General features: G+C 37.7%; 1 protein-coding gene across 5 annotated transcripts in view; it reads right to left on the bottom strand.

Moving 5' to 3' along the window:
* Nucleotides 1–270: 270 nt before the first annotated feature.
* prox1a (prospero homeobox 1a) overlaps nt 271–20,469 on the bottom strand; it is a 29,896-nt gene continuing 9,697 nt past the window's right edge. For 2 of the 5 annotated variants that reach the window (XM_058399603.1, XM_058399604.1), the window contains exons 4-5: nt 17,815–18,009; nt 271–918 (exon numbers count right to left, since the gene is read on the bottom strand). In XM_058399603.1, the coding sequence (XP_058255586.1) occupies nt 730–918; nt 17,815–18,009 (384 nt within the window). In that variant the 3' untranslated portion in view covers nt 271–729. Of the gene's footprint in view, nt 919–954; nt 4,647–17,814; nt 18,010–20,469 lie in introns of those variants that run through there. The other 3 variants (XM_058399605.1, XM_058399606.1, XM_058399607.1) reach the window with 3 other exon arrangements.

The raw sequence follows: 20,469 nt of genomic DNA on the forward strand, positions 1-20,469 counted from the left end.
ACGAAAATATATAGTAAAAGCCAACATTTTTATGGTTGCTGACGTTTACAAAGTGGTCTATTAAAAAAACAAAAAAACATACAGGTTTAAATGTAGTTTAGATTGAAGCCGTGGAATGTGGCTGAGGTTTATGAGCTCGTGTTTCTTTATTAATCTATGCATCTACATAACTTATTTGACATATACATATTTGCATGGGATAAAATGCCTTTTCTGTTAAAAGTAGACACAGTAACATATAACCCGCTGAATAATAGAGCTAAAAAAAGCTTTTTTTTTATTCAAAGAATAATTTATTCAGCAATGCCATGAGAAACATGAATACCACAAGTGTTTTTGCAAGCATTAATAACATTAATATTAATCATTATATTATTCATAAATAATAATCACATCTATACAGCTAAAAATTTAATCACACATTGCAAACATCCTGGCGTGAAACAAACCGTTAACAAAATGCCCAAAAAATGGAGGAATTTCTTGGGTACCATCTATTATATACCATCTTGTGGTAAATATAGCAACGCCCTTTATACAGACAGTAGTAAGGAGTTGACTAAGATTAATGCAGTCAAAACTATTAGACTTACTTATTTATTTTTTTAGACAAAGAAGCACAAACAGCCAACAAAGTAGCTGGAATTTAAAAATTTAGAAATGCTACCTTACTTTTTCATACAGATCTGGGGGAGAGTGACGTTGTTAAGTACTAGGCAATGCCAGTTACTACTCATGCAGAAGCTCCTGCAGGCAGTTGGGAGATTTGAAAATCTCTGGGACCTCACTGTCCAGCTTGCAGATGACCTTGTATATGGCCTTCTTCCAGGAAGGATCAACATCTTTGCCTGCCACAATAGCATTGAAAAACTCCCGTAATGTGATCTGCGCCACTTCCAGAAATCGTTCCGGAACCTGCTGATACACAAGGAGACAAGGAGACAACGACATTAATAAATATATTAAGTTTCAATTCCATGCCCCACGTAACCAAAGCAAAGTTGAATAACATCCCAAATTAAACAAGAGGGACAACCACATCCTGGGGCCTAAGTAGAAATGCTCCACTGTGGGTCATTTCTGTAACCTAGTGCTGGGTCAGAATGTAACAGAACAAGTGTTGAGTTCATTTCATCACAAACTCTTGGGAATTGAACTTTCTGGATTGCTTCTAACATGTTAGGACCCAGCCACACTTTCTCCCATTTATGGAAACTATTCATTTTGTACTAATAATCCGGTTAATTTTAAACCACCAAAACCAAACACAAAATCCTATTGACATTTTTTCACACATTTCATGCTACAACAGATTTCATTTACCAGTCAACTGAGGTAAAAGATTTTTATCTTCTGAAGGCCAATTGTCATAATCAGGATTTTATGTTGGCGTGCACCTGTTGCTATATTTAAGAGTCTACCTTTAGAGATTAGTACCTTTTTGTGATTAATATCATGGGAAAATCCATGCAAATCAGCCATTAACTCCCAGTGATGAACGTCCAAACTTTTGGTCCACTGATTTTTAAATGACCTTTTATGTAAAGATGTAAACTAGTTTCTAGCATCTAGCATTATTGTGTACTTGAAGTCAGTAACAGTGACCTCTGGGATTACATAAACAAAGATTTAATGGAAGTGTTTCAACCACCTGAAAAATTAAAGGAAAGTTTAAATCTTTTGGTGGTTTCCATAATAGTTGTGAAACCTTTGGACGATGGGGTGTGTGATGTAGTCAGCGTCAGTGTTGGCCAACAGTACTTTTGTTACAGTATTTGAATGGGGCAAGAAATACTCAGCTGTCCACTAGCAACTAGAGTATAAGCCCATAGTAAGAGTCTATTTTGCACTTGTCGATCATCTGACCTGAATACAATTAATCTTGTATTTCACATGCTTAAAAAAGAAAAAAGGCAAAACACCACAAGCAGCACTCGAAGGACAGGTACATTAAAGTCCTGGCATTAAAGTATCATTACAGAAGAGAAAACCAGCATCTGTTAATGTCTATGGTTTCCAAACATCATTGACTGCATAGGATGAGGAACCAACTATTAGAAAGGACAATGGAATATATGATTGTTATTTTATGCTATGGTACCTTTGGTCTCTGACACCTCTAAAGGTGTACTGTGATATCTGGCACTAAGCCATAAGCAGCAGATTCCTGTAAGTTCTGTAGTGAGGCCTCCATGGATTGGACCTGTTTGTCGAGCACATCTCAGAGATGCTAGATCAGACTGAGATCTGGGAAATTGAGGCCAAGTAAACACTTTGAACTCTTTTCCTCAAACCATTCCTGGTTGCTATTAAATGTCGTACTTCAACAGTGTACTGCAACAGTGTAGGAGCTATGTGTCAAAATACACCCAAATGAATGCCAGAACCTAGAACATTGCCCTGAGCATCACACTTCCTCCACCAGCTTGCCTTGTTCCCATACTGCTTCCTGGCCCAAGACCCTGTCAGTATTTCACCGTTTGTCCTTTCTTGGACTACGTTTGGTAGGTACTAACCACTGGGAATTCACTGGGAACACGCCACAAGACGTGCCGTTTTGAAGGTATTCTGACCCAGTTGTCTAGCCATCACAAATGAACCCTTATCATAGCTTATGCTTCTGGTCATCACTTCTGCAGTGTCTGCAAGTAAGCTACGAACTGTTCTATTGTTCAGTATGCCACTTGCCTCGTACTCCACTGGCAAGTGTGGTCTCCCTTGGTACAGTTCTTTCACATTGGCTACTCTCTGTTAAACAACAGACCTGTTGTTATGTGCCTTTTCCATGGTCAAGTGGTTTTACTCACCAGAAGTCACACTATACCACTGAGCCAGATTCTTCTGATGATACTTGTGACTGATTCTTGCATCCTGACACACAGATGGACCAAGTCACTACACTGTTGAGTGTGGTACTCAGCTAGTGGAACTAAACAGCCCTATGGGACAAGATGCAGTAGTCTTGTGGGTTCCTGGATATGTTCCCACATCCTTGACTGATGCTTATTCATCCCAAATTTATGAACCATGCAACTGACCTCTCAGTGTTTTATAAACGTCAATCTGCCGAAGCTTCTTTAACATGTACAGTATGTGCCTTATGATACTATTTGAACCACAAGGCAGCTATTCATTTATCAGACCAGTTATTCATTTGTTTTACTGCAAAGACACAGGGTGCCTCTCTGTCTAAACAGAGGTTAGCCCACTGGGTGACAAGTTATAACTACAGCTGATGAACTGGCTGGAATCCCAAGTCTTGCTGTGATGTACCTCATGGGCACTGCTGAGAGGTATGCTGCTCCAGGGGGTCCTGTACCGCACCTACCATGTACTTCTCCAGATTCCAGAAGGTCAGGATCAACCCTTATACGACTCAATAGTGGCATCTTGGCAATACTTCTGTATGGACTTCTGATCAGTAGTCCAACATAACATAACCACTGAGATACCAGTAACCCACTAGAATAGCCAGTGTTCCCTATAATTTGGATGCCAAGTTGGATCTTGCCTCTGCAAGGGTTGGTTACTTGGGTACTTGTAGTAAGTACTCTGATATGGTGTACATGCATGCTAGAGGAAGTCCAGGTTAAACACCAGCCTCTGGTGGTTATCCAGTAATCACAGAACAACAGCTAAATACATAACTAGAATTAATACTTGACTATATTCCTTGCCTTTATAAAATCATCCATCCATCCATCCACCCATTCATCCATCTTCAGTAACAACTTTATTTTGGTCATCTGGCATTAAGTGAAATATCCAGTTAACTATCCATTCCATCTCAAAAAATTACAATCATACTGCATATCATCACTTTACTTCTTCCACTTCCTCCTGTTTCTGTTTTTTTAGGTGACAAACTATCAAACTATAAACCCAATGAATGTAAAAATAATTCTGATTGATCAATTTTATCTTGTAAGACAAGAAATTAGTGCAACTCGGATTATTCGGCAAATGGTTAATCATAAAAATCTACACGTTTTGAAAGTCACTAAAATGTTTATTAAAATCTACAGATGACATTTGGGACATTTGCTATAAAAATCTCCAGTGATAATCAGATTTTAAATATTGTTGAGTGCATTATTATTATTTTTCTGAATTTCTTCTCATATTGGTAATAACCTTTCAGCTGTGTCTCTTTCGTTAACTTTGCATTCAGATTTAACAAAATACCATGCTATAGTAATAATGGTTACTATGATATAACAAAAAAAAAGAAAGAATAAAAACAAAAACAGGATTTATGATCTGATTGGATAATTGAGCTGTGAGTTATTCATGGACATCTAATGAGCTATTCATATCTTCCAATGTTCTCTCTTGGTTTCTTCTATGGCATAGGGATTATATGGGGATTAAACAGGGAAAGGTTCTTCTTTTCCTTCTCCATTGATGAGATATAGAGTCTTCAGGGTCCTTTGTTTGATTGTCCCCCATCCTTGGCAGTACACAATAAAGACTTGACATAGCAGCCAGCTAGCCTACTGTGTTCTGCAGACACTCATCATGAGTGTCAGGACATACCAAGGTTAGTGGTCACTGGGACAGCTCTTGTAGGCAAAGGGATGCCAAACACTCTTGGCTGATAAATGAATGTCACATAAAATGGGGATGGGGCAGAGTAAAGCTTTCATCTGTGAGAGAGAGAGAAAAAAATCATGCTGGTCTTTAAACATCTTTTTCCCTCATAATTGCGGCATGCACTAAATCTTCAGCTGAGGCATTTGTTTACAGCTTAGGGCTAGGCGCTAACAGGCCATCCTCTGTTTATCTGGCAACATTTGTCATAATGTTTTATGTTTCATAGTCAATAAAATTAAATGAGTGAGTTTTTTAAAATCTTTTCAGCCGTATTCTTAGTCCCTGAACTAGCATGAGAATGGCATTTTTGTTTTTTTTAATGGAGACAACAAAGTACTTCTGTAAATGACTCGGGATTAGTGATCATCTGCTAAACGCTGTAAATGTAGATAAACAAGTTATTTAAACTCACCAGTGTAATCCATATATTCAGAATTAAAGTGATCGGTGGACATTTACATTAGATTTCTTATGTGTAAATCTACTAGCGCTGCTCGACTGATCCCACAATCTCTCAGGGTACAAGGTAGGTATTACATCTAGACTCTTCACTGTTCTGGCACCGAGGTGGTGGAATGAACGTCCCCTTGATGTCCGTACAGCCGAGCCACTGACCATCTCCAAACGCCGGATGAAGACCTACCTTTTTCTGAAGCACTTAAACTAACTCTTATTATATTGTTGTGTGTTCTATGTGGATCTATGTATATTTAAAAAAAAAACCCTCCCAACACAGTTTCTAGGCTGACGGTATCCCAAGTCTGTGACCTACTGAACCAGTGCTAATGTATTCACTGATGGAGACTTCAAAGCACATTCGTATGTCGCTCTGGATAAGAGCGTCTGCCAAATGCCAGAAATGTAAATCTACACACACTCAGGAGCACAAGTAGGATCTGTTGTTCAGAAATCAGGTGTTTTTTTTAATGAATAACACATTTTTCTTATGTTAACCCTCTATTGAACGATTCACAAATAAATCTGTTCGTATTCAGCTTGATACATAGAATGAAAAAAAGAGAGATAAGTGAACAAAGTAGCCGGAACAACCATGTTTCTGGACTCATCCGGATCATCCTGAACCCCGGAAACCATGTAAAGATGTCATGATAACTACATAAAGAACAGTTTAGTATTTTTTCCTTTATAGAAATACACTATTGCCTGTCTTGTATTAAACTATTGAGTATATTAGAGTATATTAGTACCTTTTTAGAATGAGGTTTTATTTCATTTCTCATTGTCTGTACCGCTTATCCGATCTATCCTCGGGCTTGTGCCGTCATCGGGCATCAAGACGGGATACACCCTGGACGGAGTGCCAACCCATCGCAGGGCACACACACACACACACTCATTCACTCACGCAATCACACACTACGGGCAATTTAGAAACTCCATTCAGCCTAGTAGCATGTCTTTGGACTGTGGGAGGAAACCGGAGCACCCGGAGGAAACCCACCAAGCCACCCTGAACTTTTATATATATATATATATATATATATATATATATATATATATATATATATATATATATATATATACATGTAGTCACTATCTTTGCTTGCATTATACTTCTAATTAAATACTAAATTATTCTAGCCATGGAAAATACCTGCGTTGCGGCTAGTGAATGAATCAGACAACCAAATTTACAGTAAATTCCCATTAGAAGTACTGTGCTCTTACGAGACAAGGAATTAGCTTAGTGTTGTCAAGACATTCAAGGAGACTCGCATATCATACCACAACACTGCACAATGAACGCATTTGTCATAAGACACTTGTTTCTTTTACGCGGATTTCTTTTAGACAGTTATTTCACCACAAGCTCTCGTTTTCCTTTGCATGCTGCGATTCCCTCAGTGCCTTTGTCTCTGTGTGCTTTAAAGCCGTGTCTCTTTGCAAAGCATTCTAAATGAATCCATTTCAATTTCAACAATCTCTCATTCCATTTACTTCAACCTTTTGTTTAAAATCATATTCACACAATGTTACGCATCACACACTTACTTGGAGTTCACAAGGAAACAGAGCCACAGATTAGATCATTACACACACACACACACACACACCTCATAGGATACCTATTGGTAACCATTATTATTTTTTTTTTTTTACCAAACTACTTTGTACAATTGTGCCACCCTGTGCCTAGTCACTGCCTGTGCAGATAGTCACAAAATTACCAAGAATATAAAAAGCTGCAAGATAAAGACCCATTCAGACACCAACAAAATATGTAAAAGGGTCGAATCCCGGACCCTAAAGCTCTGAAGCACCAGCACTACTATACTTTCTGTATCACTGTGCCACCAAATGTTTTCTCTTTCGTGATTATTTGTCATTGCACAACATGCTATAAATAACCAAAAATTACTACTGATTATGTTCGGAAAGAAAATAGATACAAGTTAGTCTTCAGGGTGCTGACATGACCATAGCAACAGTAATATTATAGTGACTTAAATAGCTAAATAAAATAACAGTGTCATGAACAAAAAAAAAACGAAAAACAGAAGAATGAATTTGTTTGGATTTCATGACATGTTAAGTGAAAGCAAAAGTTCTGACCCCTTGTCTAACTTCCTTCAAATTGGATGTGTTGAATTTGAAGTTTTCTGCTATAACATGCTAGTCAAATGCTGACTGCGAAATAGAAGAGGAGAAATGAGTATTGTTTTTTTTGAGCCCCTTGACTGCCTGCCTTGGAAGAAGGGAGAGAAAGAAATAGAAAGACAGTGTGAGAAAGGGAGGGAGAGAGAGAGAGAGAGAGAGAGAGCGTTATTCTTGTCACAAAACCCTTTGTCTACATCTGCTGATTGCTAGCCTCTAGCCAGCAGCATTCTTTAACTGTTTTGTCACCTCCTCGCCTCTCACAGATCAGCTGTTGTGCTTTTGTTATGGCTATTGTGTGGAATAAGCCTATGTGACCCCTCTGCTCTACAGTTAAATTGTGCACCAGGCAAGTTCACGTTAGTATTTTATCCTGCCTCTTTATGACCGCGAGTCACCTGAATTTAAAAAGCAAAATACATTAAGGTGCGGGTTAAACAGGTCACTGTCAAGGTCTCCGAGAATTGGAGTTAATTGTCCCTAACAGGAACCACAGAGCACATTGTACCCTGTGTATTAGTCATGCAGTCTGACCCACTGTGTTATTTTTCATGCTCCTTTTCACTCTTAGCATGACTGCTCTAGTACAACTCATTTGGCTGGTGCAGATCTGGGGGAGGTTTACAGCACTGGAATACAGCTTGTCCTTCTGTCCGATCACTTCTTTGGCAGTGCAAAGATATCGGCTTTGCAGCTGCCGCTGATAAGAGGACACAGAGGCCACCTTATGAAAAGCAGTGTGTTCTATCACCGCTCCGCTGAGAAATGCAAGATGAGAAGCCGGGGTGGGGGGGAGGGTTCTGGGATAAAGTACAGCGGGACGGGGTGAGAGACGGGTGGCCCCGGCACTTCCCTGTTTATTCGTTCACCTTCTGAGTATGCTTGGTCTCTCTAAACAAACCCCGCCGTTCCCAAGTCCCACTGTTTACTGGGTAAATACTGATTGATGAGTGACTTAACTCCCAATAACAGTCAGACAAACCAAGGACTGCATGGTCTGCGGCTGAGAGGGGCAATGTAGCTGTGTGTGTGTGTGTGTGTGTGTTTTATTCTAGATCCACCTAATCAATTAAACTGGCACCTACCACATTAGCTAGAATGGATATAAGTTAATAGGTCGCCCTGCCTATTATTTGTATGTATTACCTACATCTTTCCTTTCCTCTTTCTCTCTCACGTCCCCATGTTTCCAAGTTTTTCCTTTTTTCCCCCAATGGTTTACAGACTGGGGTTAATTATTAAAGGAGACGACTTGCTTTCTCTTCCAGTGTTATACCGAGTGCACAGTTCCTACACCAACTGGGTTTGTGTTTCTCACCACTTAGACAAGAGTCTTCGAGTTGGCCTAAATTATGATCAGTTAATGTTTTCCAGATTGATTATGATAGCTAAATTGTCTGTATCTGGAATAAAGCAATACATTTTTGTGTTATTGGACTGAACTAATGCCATGAAACAGCTCCTTGCTACTAGAGAATTTTTCCATAAATATTGGAACGACAGCCTAATAGGCTTGGAAAAGTAGTACTTGGGAAAAGTAGGCTTGGAAAATTGTTTCACAGCCTAATAGGCCTAATCAGGCTTGCTAATGCGTGTGATGTACATATTCTTGAAACTAGCGCTAAAGTAATACTAGATAATTTGAAACCCTCATTTTATTGTTTTAGAACAGCAGAGTTTTCAAATTGTATTAAATAGTTAAGGCCAATGGTTAAAGATTCAATAAATCTTAATATTATAATTTAATAAAAAAAAGAGGCTAAAGATTTGATACCCTACATCTGGAACACATTTTACGTAGCTCTGTGTTGTTTTATGTAGCACCATGGTCTCACTGTGTTCTACGTCAGCTATATGGCTGAAATGACAATAAAAAGCTTCTTGACTTGACTTAACTCGATCGAACTAGACTGCACCAGTGGTTGCAATTAGAGCTAGTGCATTTTTTGGCCTTGATGCCATGGGAAAAAACCAACCAATCTAGCCAGGGCCTCAGCAAAAAGTAACTGAGCATTTGTACAAACAGAATTATAAAAATCCTGGACACCAATATTTCATCTGGCCCCCAAAAGAACAACAGGGGAACTACAGAGTTGGAGGCATCAGGTACCATGTACAGTATTAAGAGGGTCCTACACCACCATGAATGGATGAGTGCTCTCCAGACTGATGAAGCAAAAATGAATTATGTGTTTAGCCATAATTATATGTGCTACGTATGATTATTACTAATCAACTGTGAAGCATGGGGACGGCAGCACCCTGCTGTGGCAAAGAGACATAAAACGTATGGAACGGACGTGAAAAAGCATGCCAGAGCAAGAAGGTCCATAAACATCATTTTGTACACCGATTCTGTCAGAAGGAATGGGAAAGAATTCAGGGAAAGCATTAAAAGAAACTTGTGGAAGGCTAGTGTTTGATTCAAGCAATATAAAAGAGAACTCTAGCAAAGTGTACGTAAATTTTTGATTCACTGAAAATCTCATATAGCAATGGAAATAACACTGATATTATCTTTATATTGACTTGATATTGACATTCCTCTAAAGTGACTGGATAGTAACATGGAATGTGTGAAATATTGAGGTTAAAAGTCTTTAAACCTTTGAATTGTACTGCTTAGTTCTCAGACTAGTTGATCTGCGATGCTATACTTTTCCAGCATACATGGATGTAATTGGTTTGAGTTCATACAACATGAAATGATGACACTCTACACTTGACCTCATTAGAACCTTGTTTAAACTAAGTTTAGTGTAAGTAATGAAATCACGTTTTGTCGAGAAGCGTAGCACATCAACTATACATACTATTTTTCTTAAATAGGACTGATCACATATTACTTTTTTTTCAATGTAGGACACAGTATCCCATTTGTCCAAACACACATTTATAGAACCGATGTATTCGGTCTTGCTTCAAAAATCAGTATAAATATTTGTATAGGAACTATTTTAGAGTAAATAGGTTGCCATTGAACAAATACTACATGACTCAGGGTCTTGGGTAGATTACTTGTTCATGTTTGAAGGCTTTGAGTCTTGAGTCTGGAAGCTACGCTGTCTTTAAGCCATGAAATTTCATGTGTAGTTTAACTGATAGCAGGCATTATGCTATCCATTCAGGTATGTGTGATGAGGATGAAGGTGGAAGAGGAAAGAAACAGTTTCAGGTTAAGGGAGATATTGATCTAAAACAAACCGAAGTAGGAACTGAAGTAAAGAAAGGATAGACGAGGTGTGTTTCAGTCGGATTTATACAAAAACAGATCTCGCTTTATTACGAGGGTAAAATCTTAGGTCAAGGCAGTGTTTCAAAGCCAACTCAAGTACGTAGAGACACTTAAAGGGAAGATGAATGTAGCTGCAAAAAGGCTGAGCTACGCTGGGCAGTTGAACTGAGCTGAACCACTTCATGATCCAGCATAGATGATGCGTTAAAAATGCTGTACAGGTCTAATATTCAGTTTCGCTAATGATTCACCAGAGCACAGCATGATAAGTGCTTATACTGTAAGAGAGGGAATAAAAAAAAAAAATCCCACTAAACAGCTTTCTCAACAAGTTCTGGAAAATTTGTATTTACACTTCCCCAAGAACGACGAAATATAATATTATCTTCATTATGTATAGAATCAGATTCTGATCAAAATTTGTGTTCATGTTGTAGACACAGTGGTACCTCTATAAACGTATCCTTCTGACCCTGTTCCAGAATAAGGATAAATGATCAATATCTATATATCAATGAACTAATTGTCCAGTTCATAGTGGACAGTTAATAATTTAGGCCACTGCAGTAGGTCACACGAGGCAAAAGGACAACTGACATGAGGAGTGAAATAAAAGAGGATCGTGAGGAGGAGGGTGAGCTGTTGCTCATGTGGAATAATTTATAATTTTGGGGTGGTAAGACAGGACCGCTGAAAGACTCATACATTTATGTGCTCTGAAATAGTGTGCAGGTGTTTAAAAAAGAAATACAGAGAAATATTCATCTATTGTAATGTGTGCATCTGCTATGGGGATAACAGCTACCAAGTTTTGTTTTTTTTTTTTCTTCTTAAAGATCACAGAGAGAAAGAACGAGAGTGAGGGAAACAGACCCTTCTGTGCACACTTCAGACTAGTCTGGGGGAGGGAAGGGAAGGGAAGGCGGGAGGAACAGAAGGAAGGAGAGGGGGATTTGGGGAAAACTAAGTGTACACTCAACAGGCTTTGACAGAAGAAGCCTTGAACTATTTTCTAGGTGAAAAACTAGACCTTCCAAAGATCTGTCATGAAAATGTCTCCTTATTCCAGTGGGGCCTTAGGACCCCAGTGCTCTTGGAGCTCTTGAATAGTGCTTGTGATGTGATACAGCAAGTGTGAAAGCTGTTCCTGAGAATCAGAGACCTCAGCTGTCTGGCCTGAAAACACCGTTTTTGACTAACAAAGCTGAACTGTGTAGTGAAAAAGTCGAATGACGATCTTTTCTTAATCCAAAATCTATCTTACATGATATATATGTGAGTGATATGTTATAGTCTACACACACATATATATATATATATATATATATATATATATATATATATATATATATATATATATATATATATATATATATATATATATATATATGCAAATTGTTTTGTAAAATGATTACAAATTAAAAACTCTCATTTAGGTCATATTTCAGTCCCTTTATTCAATAACTAGGTAAGGATCTACAAGAATTCGGCAAATAAATAATTAATTTTGACTGTACTTGCATACTTGCATCTTGCATACTGGCTCGCAAAATAAATAAATAAATAAATAAATAAATAAATAAATAAAACAACACTAGCTGAAATTAGTGTAAGAGTGAAATATAAGTAGATTTTGTATAATATAGTAGATTTTTTAAATGATTTTATATTTATGTTTTTAATGAAGATTCTGATTTAGAAAAGGAAAAAATGGTGAGTTGTAATGGGGTGGAGTGGATAAGGCAGCCTGGAATACTGAAAAAAAAAACATAAATTGGACGAAAGTGTTAATGAAGAGCTTGTCATAGTGTCTGTGGAATTCATTATTTTTAAGCACCCTAGCACACACACAGGAGACCTACGGCAATACTGAAGGAACTGCAGTATCTGGCAACAACTGCTCACTCGCTGCGACAATCTCTTGTATTCTTCACATGCCTGGTTTACGGAGTCTGACTAGACAGGAGTCCATTTTTCAGAAAGGAAAAACAGCTTACAAGCCTGCCTAAGTCACCAAAAAACCCCTGTGTCAGAAATGGGTTATTCTGATGAGATCAAGCCAGACATTTTTGGACATAATTCAAAAACATTAATCACACCAAAAACACCTGAACCCTCAGTGAAGCATGGTGGCGGCGGCATCATGCTCTGAGAGCTACTTCTCTTCAGCAGCAAACGTGGCTCTAATCAAATACTAAACTATTACCAAAGAAAACAATTTCGAAAAGGAAAACATTATCTTCCAGCATGATAATGACAGATTTCAAAGAAGAAATCCAAGTCAACAAAGGAATGAATTCAGAAGAAGAAGACCAAATCTAAATAATGAATTACGCTCACACTCTGATAGATCTGGAGTTGGTATACCTTCACCCAAAATGTCTGTGGACTGTAAACCGCAGAAAAGTTATTTTAACATCACAAGAAGCTGCAATTTTAATAGGGGTATGTAGACATTTTATATCCACTGTAAGTATACAGTATAGGCTTTTGTTATTTGTGTAAACAGAGCACTTCATGTGTTAGTTAATGCATGTTGCATTACATGTTAATAGACTACGCTGTAAGGGTTTTTTCCCCCAGTGTGAACCCCATCACTGTTCCCTGCCTGAAAACACTGAGAAACACTGAAAAAACCTTGAAAAACTTTGGTCTTGGAAAAAGAAGTCATTTTCATTTACAAATTCTGACAGCTAATAGCAATTTGAAGAATGTAACCAGATGTTCGAGTGGATTAATCTGCTGTCAAATGTGACAGACTAGGCAGGCTGTTTCAAAGAAACTCTTATTTACGAGAAAAGCCAACTAATAATATTTCATTAGCTTTACTTCAGTCTGGGGATTTGTTACATTCCAGAAAGATCAGGAAGTTTCAGTGTACATGGATCAGTTCCTTCCATAAAGCTGGAACGCATGCTGAATGGTTCTGTGTCCAACTGGATGCATTTCATTGCATGATTTCCTGAGAGAAAGTTTTTTTTTTTTTAAATATTGATCATTTACATGCATACTTAATGTGGAAGTAAACATTTTGAATGTGTCTGTGTGAACTATATGAAAAAAACAAAACAGAACAAAAAACTAATATTACATGCCCAAGTAGTATCATGAAAATTAGTTCTGTTTTAATAAACTTCCACAAACAGGGTTGCCATATACTGTATACATATATATATATATATATATATATATAGTTAATCAGAAATGCTTGTCACTTGTTACTACTAAATTCTTCTGCTGCCTTTAAATAAAAATAAAAACATGTGTAGATCTTTTCCTCTTCCCGAGCATTCTGGACTAGTTTGAGTGTTTTGTGTAGTTTGTACCTAGGGTAGGGAATTTTGATGAAACCTGGCAACACGTCCCAGGAACTAATAAGGGTTGCCTTTAAGAGCGCTGTGTTACTTATAAGTAAAGACCTCACTCTTGTGTGACTTTTCCTCTGTTTCGTCTTGTAGGATCCACACAGATTATGAAGCTTTCCGAAAAATCCTAACATATACGACGGATACTGATCAGCCATAACATTAAAACCACCTGTGTAATATTGTGTAGGTCCTCCTTGTGCTGCCAAAACAGCTCTGACCCGGTGAGGCATGGCCTCCATAAGACTTCTGAAGGTGTGCTGTGGTATCTGGCACTAAGATGTTAACAGCAGATCCTTTAAGTCCTGTAAGTTGCGAGGTGGGGCAGGAATGGTTTGAGGAGCATGACAAAAAGTTCAAGGTGTTGACTTGGCCTCCAAATTCCCCAGAGCTCATTCCGATCGAGCATCTGTGGGATGTGCTGGGCAAACAAGTCCAATCCATGGAGGCCCCACCTGGCAACTTTCAGGACTTAAAGGATCTGCTGCTAACGTCTTGGTGCCAAATACCACAGCATACCTTCAGGGATCTTGTGGAGTCCGTGCTGCTTTGACGGGTCAGAGCTTTCTGGGGGACCTACACGATATAAGCCGGCAGTTTTATGTCATGGCTGATGTTATACAATACAGTGAGACAAAGACAAGATTTCTCCTCACTACATGCGTCTATAGACGACCCTCAGGAACTACTAAAAGTGGCACTAAACATACTTAGAAATGGCCTCTGGTCATTTCATCTTGAGGACCGCAACAGAACAAAGAAAGAGGATGAGGAATCATTTGAAGAAGAATTAATAATTTAAAATAGAAACAGGTCCAGTGGCTAATAAACTCTTTTCAGAAACATGATTTAGCATATCACTAGCAGAAACCAAAAAAAATAAAAAATACTCAGACATAAGCACAGTATTGAGTAATTTTCCAGAAATGTAAAGTGGAACTTTTCAAGTTGATGACCGGTTGTGTTGACTGTTGGCAAATTAGAACAAAAAGCTTCTTTTGCACTACACAGGAAGAGTGTGTGTGACAGCTCAGTTGCAAGGATATAGACACAATGCTCACACGTCAGGCAAGAACATCATCATTCTTTGCTTGATTTGCATTGAAGATAAAAAAAAAATTTTTTCACTGGGTGGAATAAGAAAAGCAAATCTGTGGTCTATGATACAGACCTGCTTGCACACCTGCTGCGCCTGCTCTTACTATGCAAATCAGTTTCCCCCTCACTTCAGCTCCTCTTGCAACAACAGTCTTATTCACAGGGCCGTGCGTTTACTTCTCCGGCCATGCAAATCCCACGTTCGTGTATGTAAATAGGAAACGCCTCCCTTTCATGCGTTCCTGTTTGCAAAAGCCTCAGAGAGCATATTCCTTATATTGCTCGATTTTAATATCATTTGACTTTGACCTGCTCTAAATGACACAGGAGGAATGGAGGGGATGAGGGTCAGGTTTTGTTATCAGTCAGCGAAATGATGTCAGCATAGAATTAAATGTTTGTTTGGGAATGGCAGGCCAAACTTAGCTCTGGTAATGGAAGTCATTTTCAATAGAATCTCTGTCAGTAAATCTAGAGGACAGTGTGAACTTTAAATGCGTATATGCATATATTCATGACAAAATTAAAGCGTCATTTAATAGTTTGTTTTTAGCATGTACTAATTTGTTTTAGTGTTCAATGTAAGTGTTTAAAATGGAACACATGGAAGATGTTTTTTTCAGTTTTATTGATGGAAGACAGGGTTGCTGGAGTTCTCTGTACTCATGGTTTCCTTCAGGTTCTATGCACTGTCCTAAAACATGCCTCTAGGTAACCTGGCTACTCTAAATTACCACTAGGTATGAATGAAGTATTCTGTATTGTGTCGATTATTCCTTGGATAGGATGAAAGAAATGGTTGCCCTTACGTTATTACGTTATACATAATTTCATTTATAGATGTCTTAGCTCCAGGTTAGCTGTTTTCCTTGTTCATTTCCGATTAAATAAAGTTTCAGCATTGATACTAAAAATACTGGAATGAATTTACTTGGATGCTGCCTAGTACGACACGGTGGATTTAAGTCACCCGGCCGCTAAAGAGCAGCCAGATACTCAGGCAATACAGACCCAGGAAAAAAGAGCTGAAACTTGAACTTGAGTATTTTAAGAATTTATGTCTATATTTAAGTCTCTCAGTCGCTTTGTTCAGTACATTTATAAAAGCCTTGCTTAAGATTGGACAACAAGTGTTGCTGTCTTGTTGTCCAACCAGAACTCAGAACTAGTCCATTCAACCATCCTAAATCCTTTATTTGCATGTTAAAGCAAAAAAAAAAAAAAAAGCCTTATATAATAAATCAATAAATAATAAATAATCAATAGATCCATCGATAACTGATTTCAAAATTCCATAAATAAATGTCAAACTAAATTCTATTTATTTAATTCCATAAAATAAAAAAATAAAAACGTATTTTAAAAATACATTTTAAATTAAATGAAAAATAATTAAATATTTTTTGTATTTATTAATTCATTTAATGACAGATTTATTTATTTACTGCAGGATATGTTTATGTAATGTTTAATTTGGCACTCTCCATCCTCAAACAATAGATAATTCACCATCAACCCACAGACATGTACTAGTGCTGTGTAGTAACATGAAACCAACATATGGGTACATAGAGTATATTAAAAAAAATGTGTTTTAATTACGTTTAATCAAATATAAATCACAGAAATGTACGGATCCTCCACGTCATGAGCCTCTGAATGTAAATATACAGTATATACCGTAGAGTGTACGCAGTATATATATTTTCTTGCTCAGCAATAAATGTGAAGACTGCAAATTGAATATGACGTGAATATTTGGGCCTGAAGCATTGCAGTCTTTTTCGCTTTATCCAACAGTCGGCTGTTTTTAGTTTTTAAAGAAAAAATAAGGATCTGACTGCTTCACTTTCCTCAGGATGGAGGAAAATAGAAAGATCTATGAGAAAGAAGCTTACGCGTATAAAAGATGACCCACAAAATACCAACGCGGTGCAGGCTGAGGAATTTAAAATATAATTATAATATAGGTTACGTGTCCTGTTTTCATGATCATGGGTAAAATAAAAATCTGACTCGATTGGTGTTAGGCGTAAGTCAATCTTTTCAATCTATTCTCGTCCATTTGCTATTTTTGTAGCCATAAATGAAGGAGCCTGTCCTGACAAGGGTGGAGCAGCACAACAGGGGATGTTCCCCACTTTGGAAACCGGCTTTGGACCAAAACTGGCCTACTCTTAGTACAAGTGTGAGGCAAAAATATTTTTAAATGCTGCCTGTCCCATTTCTTACAACTGGGTTTCGTGGATATTCACTATTGAGGTCATACCTTTGCAGTGTAGGCAACTTTACCCAACTCCTAAGCAGATCTAAAACGTATAGAATTATTTTATCGATTACATCAGTGGTTCTCACTCAAAGGTGAACAAACTCAAAGAGTGGCTGGTGGATTTGATTTTCTTATTATTGGAAATTAAATCATCATTTTTAATCAAATTAAGACATCATTAGCTCATTTAACAGCTATAGTATTGGGTTCTTAGGGTTTATATCCTGTTTGACTGATCACTAGAATTAAATGGGTATTATCAAGTGTCCTGTCAGTGAACCAAAGGAACAGAAAGCTCTAATAAATGGACAGTATTTTACATTACACATCATTAATCTTAGATTATTAGATACTTAACTCATTTTTAAGGAAATAAAAGATTCAATATGGACTAAAATTCTCTTTTTTCCCTTAATATTTGTACTGGCTTAAAACATACAGTAGTATTCACAGATTATTTATTTCGGCTGGTTAGGAATTAGATGTAGTAACAGGTATGCGAAAAGCATTTGCTGTCCTTTCTAACATTTATTCCGTCTTTAATATTTTAATGTGGATCATAGTGCCAGATATCATGCCACACATAAATGCCACTGAATGACACCAGGTACGCATGCACTGTAATGCGCAGAGCTTACCTCAAAGTCATTGGCCTTGTTATAGTGCATGTTGAGAGCGCGATACAGCTCACAGTCTCGACTGACCGTTAGTTCCTCCACACCGGTCACGCCATCGTTTATGGCCTGCCGAGCAAACTTCTCCATCTGGATATAGTAGAACTCACGGAAGTTGCTGAACCACTTGATCAGCTGGGAGGTGATGCAGCGGTTGAACTTTGTAGAGAGAACGGAGATGTTAGATTTGACGATTTATCTGCAAGACAATTCTGAGATACACATTCACGGAAGGTTTTACTAACATTAAAGTGAGTTAAATGAGTTGTGCAGTTCATCGGGATATTTTATTTAATTTGACCCTAAGGATGATGCGGAGCAAGCAAATGCTTTGTTTGTGGCAAAGCGGTCAGAGTTTTTCCCGGCAGAATTACACAGTGGTTTGAACAAACAGAAACAACTTAAGGGGCCGGAATTAAAAATGGTTTACAATGAATTCAACTGAAAACAGGAAATGAAATGAAAAGTGAAAATTGCAAGTTGCCAAAGAATGACAGTTTTGTTTTTTTTGGTAATGAAATAGCTTAATGAAATAGAAATTGCCTTATTTCAATATTTCAAGTCCAGTGATTGTGACATTAATGTGCAATTTGCTCAAATAAAATAAAAACAGGATGACTAGCTATGTGTGAAAATTGCAGAATTTCCCCCCAAACCACCTAGATGATACTCATAAACATGCTTTAGACTATGTGTGATCACAGCTGCCCTGAAACACAGACTAAAGTGCACTTATGGGTAGAATACAGCTCAGCTTTGCTGTGTAAATGTTCAGGACAGCTAAGATGGTGCCATTAAGTTACTTGTAATATAAAATGTTTGCTAATTGTTAAGCCCTCGGGTTACCTTTCACTACGCTCACCTTCTTCTTGTCTAGTCCTTCACGTTACAGCCTCAAATACCTCCGAGCAGGACGGAAGCTATTGAAGCTATTAGAAAACTATTTCAGATTATTTAACCCTGCTGTGATCTTGACTAAAAATATATAAAAAAAAAAAAAACGAGTTATACAATTATACTTTCAACCATCCGTTCTTGAGAATTGGCGTACAGGAAGACGGACAGGCTCAAACACAAACACGCGAACACACCATTTATAACATTGTGCTTGGATGCTGTTTAGATGATGGTTGAAAAGTAAAACGGGAGAATGAAGAAGAGAGAAAGAGATCAGGGTCGGAGGGAATAGCTGTGAGAGAGGAAATAATGTGTTACCTTGCTGGTGTAATATGCCTTCATACTCTCAAATTTAAGATAACAAACTAAATCAAAGGTCAGGAATCAGGTAGGAGTCAGACGAATAGAAACAAAATACAGCTTTCAGGAAAGGCCCACTGGAGCGTCACGAATAAGATTTTTTATTTTTTGTTTTAAATAATAAATATAATTTAGTCTTTAATGAAATGCCCCAGGTTGAAACATGTACTTAGTCTCTTTGACAAGAATTATACATGCAAACAGATATATCTGATATCTCTACTGTAATATAGTAAGAACTCTGTGTTGCCAATTTGTTTCACCACACACACACACACACACACACACACCTGTTTTACAATATAAAAAGAGCACCCTTTCCATGGGCAGATGATCTGAACTCGGATAAGAAAAGCTTGCAGGGGAGTGAGAGAAGTTTCTAGAATGACCAGGGGATCACCCGAAGGGGGATATGGAAAAGAATGACATTGTTTGGAGGTTTAAACTGCAGTGTAGCCAAATATGAATGTGCTGGAATGTGGCAATTCAGCACAATTCAGCACTCAGCACATGTCATCTGCCTGTCAGACAAACAGCCAGGGGACAGAATCGGGGGGATGTTAGTATGGATTAAACGATACATTTATCACTAACTAACTAACCAACCAAATAAATAAATAAATGAGCAGTTTCACAATCACACAATTGAGGTGTTTAATCTAAACAAAGACACCATACACGTTTCAGAAATAAAAATTTACTTTTAACAATTTTAAAAAAAATAAAATCAATTTTATTTCAAATGAAAACGAACCCTGTAGTGCCATTTCGCCCGTTCACAGCTGTGTCCCTTTAAAACACGACAGCCCCATTAGGTTATGTAACCTTATTTCTTCTCTTTAACTAACTTAACCTTATAAATGTTCAAAAATTAAACCTGCCGTAATCCATTGTCTTGACTACTTGTGAGTTGAAACAAAGGTTACCTTCAAGTTAAGTTCGCTCATGTTTTCAAGGCGGAAGGTGAACCATGGCTTACTCTATCCTGTAAAATTTAATTTCTATATCTGCTGTCTGTTTATAACCCTAACCCTTTGCTTATACAGAGTCTCCTAATACTATCAACAGAGCTACAACCACGTTATAACACATGCGGGGGAAAATTAAGGTCCTTAAGTTAACTATGAAAACATCTGAAGCCTTTCATATCTGATAAAGTGAGAGAGGAAGAAGATCTGCCATACAAGCATGATATTTAATGAACTGAAAAAATACTTCTCGCTTCCTGCTGTAACCCGAAAGGAATTATCGGACGACTGAAAAAACAACCAACTTTTTTGGTAGATCTCTGTATGTCTGCTCGCCAGGGTTTCTGGTGAAGTTAGGTCGTCTTTAATTAATTCATATTTAAGTTGTAGAATA

This window comes from Hemibagrus wyckioides, linkage group LG09 (assembly GCF_019097595.1).
Source record: "Hemibagrus wyckioides isolate EC202008001 linkage group LG09, SWU_Hwy_1.0, whole genome shotgun sequence".
Classification (NCBI taxonomy): Eukaryota; Metazoa; Chordata; class Actinopteri; order Siluriformes; family Bagridae; genus Hemibagrus; species Hemibagrus wyckioides.